The sequence below is a fragment of the Mastomys coucha genome, unplaced genomic scaffold, assembly GCF_008632895.1.
Source record: "Mastomys coucha isolate ucsf_1 unplaced genomic scaffold, UCSF_Mcou_1 pScaffold20, whole genome shotgun sequence".
In the NCBI taxonomy this organism is placed as follows: Eukaryota; Metazoa; Chordata; class Mammalia; order Rodentia; family Muridae; genus Mastomys; species Mastomys coucha.
In genome coordinates, this window is record NW_022196903.1 from 5,690,479 (window position 1) to 5,696,869 (window position 6,391).

General features: G+C 36.8%; 1 protein-coding gene across 2 annotated transcripts in view; it reads left to right on the forward strand.

Annotated features, from left to right (window-relative positions):
* The window catches only part of Nxph1 (neurexophilin 1), a 322,916-nt gene extending 316,731 nt beyond the window's left edge, over nt 1-6,185 (forward strand). For both annotated transcript variants that reach the window (XM_031381177.1, XM_031381176.1), the window contains one exon: nt 2,658-6,185. In XM_031381177.1, the coding sequence (XP_031237037.1) occupies nt 2,658-3,419 (762 nt within the window). In that variant the 3' untranslated portion in view covers nt 3,420-6,185. The remainder of the gene's footprint in view (nt 1-2,657) is intronic.
* Nucleotides 6,186-6,391: the final 206 nt, after the last annotated feature.

Consider the following 6,391-nt stretch of genomic DNA (forward strand, 5'->3'; position numbering starts at 1 on the left):
ATAATTCTAAAACTAAATGATCAGTATTAGTTTTACCAATTACATAAATTATATGTTATAATAACTGCCTGTGTCATACCATTATAATTTTTTTCTACCTTTATTTACCCTTTTTCTCCCATTTATGGGTACTAAATCTAGAGCACCTGCTGGCAAGTGCTCAATAATTGAGTATATCTTTTCTTCCCAAGATAGTATACTTTGAAATACATTTAATTTAGGGAATTATCAAAATAAATTTAACTGCTTCTACTATTTTATTATTATGTTGGATAATATTAACTCTGAAGCTATTGTGATTTTTCACCTTATATGAGATACTATTAGTCCATAACAGATTGACAGAATTAGGCAAAGGAAATTAATTTTTTACTTATGCTATACACATTCCTATTCCTATTTCCCTTCTGTTAAATAATATTTCCCCTTCTATTTTGTTTCTTTAGCTCATACTATTCAGTCTATGTTAAAATTTTGCTGTTATTAGTCATGAATGTTTCTTGAATATAATCTATTCTTGAATAATGTGGAGAAAACATAGGAATCAGTTTGTGAGAAACCAATGTAAGGGCAGAACAGGATCTAGAGGAGAAAGAATATTAGTATTCATTCTAAAAGGAAATTGGTAACAAAGATACCCTTCTCCCAATTCCCTGCATTACTCTAAGATGGAAATGCTTTATCTAATCCATCTCTCATGACACTAGAGTCTTGATTTGTATGATAGGTGATAAATTAAAAGTCTGAAAAATAACAGTGAACAGAAACCTGGCCTTAACTTCCTTTAAGTATGATAATGCCTGTACTATTATCTGTCTGCTCTTTTGGTAACCCATCTTGTTCCTAGAATATCATCCTCTGTATTTATCTGTTTGCTTGTAAAATCTACTTTGATCAGTTGTGTGTGCCCAGGTTGGCATAGGTTGCATAGTTCTACCCTTGGAAATGCCAAGAACATGCAACAGGATAGGGACTCTAAACTTGAAAGTTTTTTTTTTTTGTTATTGTTGTTTGCTTTTTAAATTTGTGTGTGTGTGTGTGTGTGTGTGTGCGTGTGTGTGTGTGTGTTAGCTTCTTCAGTGTTTTAGCGTTGGTTTTGTAAGGCATGAGATAAACACCCACTATAAAACCACATTTTATCTTAGATGCAGTAAGTTTACATGGAAATCAGTACAGTATTTCTTAAGGTCAGCAGTTTTTCAAATAGAACAACTTTGACTGCTATTTGTGAGAATGGTCTCACCCCAATATGTTGTCTTAAGGAAATGACAGAGTAGGGAATAACCCTTGGCTCCTAAGCTTATAGAGTCCAGGAGGTGGTGTAGACTCTTTCCAGCATCTGTTAGAAGAATATCGTTGGTAGGGATCTGTGTCATAGCAAGAGGCATACACGAGTAAGCCTATAGATGCAGGTAGGCATGGTCTAGAACACAGGTCTGATTCCTAATGCATCTCACTTATGAGAGTTTTTTAGCAATTACTTTTTACTCTCAGAACTTTTTAGATGAGAAGTTGATGCATAGTTCATCTTAATGCACCTAGATTAGGAATAATCATCAGACTCCTGTTTGAGAAAGGATTTTACTGGGAAACTTAGCTTTATAATGGGCATCTAGGGGAATGCCTTCGGCATCCTCAGCCAAATGAGTCCAGTGGTTTGCCTTCATTGGCTGTTGCTTCCTATGGGTTCTGGGTTGTGTCTACAAATTGTGGATCTTGAGTGTCCCATGGCAGAATGAGCAATTATTGCTTTGAAGCCATTAGAGAACTGGTTACTTTGAACTCTCGGGTTTTTTGATTAATTAATTGTTTTCACAGAGACAAGATGGGAGCTTGGAGAATGTCTTCCAAATGTGACTCTTACAACCTCACTCAAAGTAATCTCCCAAATTTGTGTTGCTTTTCAGATTGTCAAATGTCTACCTGCTAGTGAATATTAACTTACATCTCTTTTCTTAAACCACATTTTAGGCACCGAAATTTAAAAAAAAATGACTTATATGTTGTGCCTGGTGCTTATGATTGTGGTAATAAGGACTTGTGATTGTGTGTGCATGTGTGTATGTCTGTGTGTGTGTGTGTGTGTGTGTGTGTGTATTGACAAGGTAAGACATGCCACATTCTCTTTGTAAAACTACTGTTTCTAATATAATGTTCACATAAGCAATCAACAATTTAAAAGTAAGTAGGGTATCAGCTACCATATTTATAAGGATTTATAAGTTTTAGAGCTTGTGTTGATTCTGAAGCCAAAAAAAAAAAAAAATAACATAATGACTATAAAAGTTTGCTTCAAAGGTGGGTTTTGGTGCTGAGGTTACTTACTTTAGTTTAGTTGATATTTGAATTCAATTTGGCTTACTCATGTAGGCGGCCTTTTCCTCTGTTAGTCAATGTTTATATGGATCCTCAGGTCAGGCTTGGTGGTTTTTAGCCACCCACACCTCCCCTTTCCCACTCTTGAGTAAAAATAGAAGTGATATTTTATCACAGCTTAATAAACAGTGGCCGGATACCGGAGGTGCTTTTAAGAACAATAACAACAAAAAAGTCATCATTTAATTCTAAGCCTCCCAGCAAGGGCTGGAATGCATGTGTTGCCTATTCTTAGATGTGGGGATGTAAATAAACACTCATCTTTTAAATTCTCTCCTCAGGTCACGTGTGCCAATCTAACAAATGGTGGAAAATCGGAACTTCTGAAGTCAGGAAGCAGCAAATCCACACTAAAGCACATATGGACAGAAAGCAGCAAAGACTTGTCTATCAGTCGGCTCCTCTCACAGACTTTCCGTGGTAAAGAAAATGACACAGATTTGGACCTGCGCTATGACACCCCAGAACCTTATTCTGAGCAAGACCTCTGGGATTGGCTGAGGAACTCCACAGATCTTCAGGAACCTCGGCCCAGGGCCAAAAGACGGCCCATTGTTAAAACCGGCAAGTTTAAGAAAATGTTTGGATGGGGTGATTTTCATTCCAACATCAAAACAGTGAAGCTAAACCTATTGATAACTGGGAAAATTGTAGATCACGGCAACGGAACGTTTAGTGTATATTTCAGGCATAATTCCACTGGTCAAGGGAATGTATCTGTCAGCTTGGTGCCCCCAACAAAAATCGTGGAATTCGATTTGGCACAACAAACCGTGATTGATGCCAAAGATTCCAAGTCCTTCAACTGTCGCATTGAATATGAGAAGGTTGACAAGGCCACCAAGAACACACTCTGCAACTACGACCCTTCAAAAACCTGTTACCAGGAGCAGACCCAAAGTCACGTGTCCTGGCTCTGCTCTAAGCCCTTCAAGGTGATCTGTATTTACATTTCCTTTTATAGTACAGACTATAAACTAGTACAGAAAGTATGCCCTGACTACAACTACCACAGTGACACACCTTACTTCCCCTCCGGATGAAGATGAACAGGGCATGAGACTGAAGCCTGCGGAGTTAAAGGTCCTAGGACAGGGCTGTTACCTTAAGGAAGAAGGTCCCATCTGTTGCCTGGAATGTGTCTACCCTGCCGCTCTTGCTGACTGGTGTGCACATGCTAGTGGAAACAATTGACGTAATTTCTGCACAGTCAGCTTCATCTCTCAGCATAGTTGTAAATCACCATAGATCTCAGAGTCTCATCTGAAGACATGCTGTCACGAATAGAGGCACATGAGCACCCACCCCTGCACATTTCAGCTCCCATCTATCACGGTTCCCTTTGAGAGGGCTTTCATTGTCTGACTCACGATGGTTCAGGATAAACTATGATCAAACAGAAAGAATTAACTAGACAGAGGATGTGTCTAACACGCTGTTACAGAAATCTCTTTTAAGGTCTTGAGTCCTTGCTAATCAATAATCCCCACTCATGCATTCCTACTGCTCGGAGTAGCTGTGCTGGTGAATACTACTGTAGGAGTTATATGCTTGTTAAATGGAAAAAAATGTGTCTTTAGAGCTCAGTATTCTTTATTTTATGAACACAACACAGTGTAGTAGCTTTTTCCTAGCATACCGTAGGCACATTCAAGGTGATATAGGATGGCTTTTCTTTCTATGGAGGGAGGAACTTGTTCTCAGTAAAGATGAGCAAACATATGGAATTTACATGTGGGCGGACACTGGGATTACAGCTTTTCTTGCCAATCACCGGACCTTTGCAATATTGATACCAACTAAGGCTGCTTAACACAAGTTCTGATCATTATGTAAAGAAGGGAAATGCAGGGCAGACACCATGTAAGTTATAAGTGTCTGTCTTATCTTTACTACACATATTGTAACAAACTCAATATCCTAGTCTTCATTTGTATGAATGGTTTGTACTGTATATAGTTTAACCAAGTGTTATTTGAGCTGCTTATTAATATTAAATTGTACTTGTCTCTCTGCTTGTTATTGGTTAAAAAGAAAAAAAAAAGGATCTAAGGAATCAATTTTATCAATGTAGCTGTGAACTCCATTAAAAAGACAAATTTAATATACAAAGCATCTATTCAGCTCAAGTATTGTTGAAAGCTATACATATACAACATTACACTGTCTGTATTTAGATATTTTATTTCTGGAAAAAAAGAAATGTACATAAAAATAAAACACTTAAAGTTGAGTTTCAATACGTATGTGTGTAACATGGTGATTTAAATGACTATGACAGGACGAAATGTGCTGGAACACAGCCATGGATTTGCATCACATGTCTTTGAATTTGAGCAGAATTATCTAAATTGCTATTAGCTGCCTAGTCAAAACAACTTAAGATTCTCAGTATCAAGCCTAGGAACTAATTGTGGCATACAGCATTGCATGCATTTTTTGGTTTACTGTAACGTTAGCTATTCAAGAGTACCAAGGAAGAAAAAAAAATCAGTGAACATAGGGAGAATATTGTTGTTGCCTAAGTTAATTATAATAAGTAGACTTCCTCCCATGTACAGTCTTTATTTAATTGGAGTATTGAAGTGAAGGCTATGTTTTCTCTTTAAAAGAAAACCGAGCTGTCTTGAAGATGTGAATTTCCCTGAGTGGTTATGATGACACTGGGAAAATTGGGACAGCAATGGAGAGCTCCAAGCCTCACATTACTTATACTCGAGGAGATCAAACTATGTATGCAGCATTGTATATGGACACTAAGATTTATTTTTACAGTTGTTGTACACAATCCTAGAAAAATAAACAGCTGAAGAAATGTTCAAGGTCACTCCTTTTTCAGATAACAGATTTGGTGTTGAAATATAAAGAATCTCAAAAGTTAGCCAAGGAAGTCAAATTAAGAGCACTCAGTCACTGTCACCCTCCATCATTCTTCTTAAGCTGGGTGTCCTTCTCACAGAGAAAACAACAGGAAGATGACAGCAAAACAAAACCGCACAATTCTAAAAGAAGAGCTTAATCACCACTCTCACTACAGAGTCTTCTTCTGTTAATCAAATGGGTAACCCTGCTAGGTGTCCTTAGAACCATCTGCCATGCACACGCAGCCATCTGTATCAGTATGTGCATGAAGTGTCCACAAAACTTAGAACTGTGGGAGAACAGGCAGTAAGAGCTTCATGCATTCCAGCTGTTGGATATGCTTGTCCCAAATAAGTCTTTCCTAGTGCTATAAATCATGACCACTTAAGATTTGTTTCCCAGCAAACAAAAGAGATAAGAGAGAAAGCAGTTGTTTTCTTTAGAGTTATTTGTTGATTGAACTGTGGTTTTCATATATGTGGTCTGAAGTGTCTTTTTCCAGACCATAATTCAAAATGAGATAAAAATCTGCTTCATTCTCTACCTGTCTACTCTGTTCTGCCTTGTCCCCACCCAACAAAATACTGTTCATATCATTACAAACATAAAGAATATACCTAACACTGTGATTCACTTATCTGCCATTTTATAGATTTCTTTACAAAAACAATATGAAAACATATAGACAACTTTTGATTTCAACTATTTAGAAATCTAAATTTTTATACTCTTTTGGGCCTATAAATATCTTTCCAAATTCTGACATTTTCAACACTGGGATGGTGAAACAGAAGTTTAACAATGGTTAAACCTGTGGTTGCCAGGAACTAGGTAGAGGAAGATCATCAAAGTGAAGATTTCAGATATGCATACTAAAATTCTATTAGAGCAACTTGGTACTTCAGAGAGCTAGTCAACTAAATTTTAATTATATCTAAAAATATACTGGTCTTGTGAAAAATGAACTTTATGTAGTGATAAAGAAACACCTCTCAGATTTTGAAAATTATCTTACACTTTTGAAAAGATACAGAAGAAAACCTCCAGGAGTACAGTGCATCTGAAGAAACCAAGGGCTTGCCAGTCACCTAGTTTTCTTAAAAAAAAAAAAAAAATTAACATAATTGAAATTAAGAAAAAATGTATTATCCTA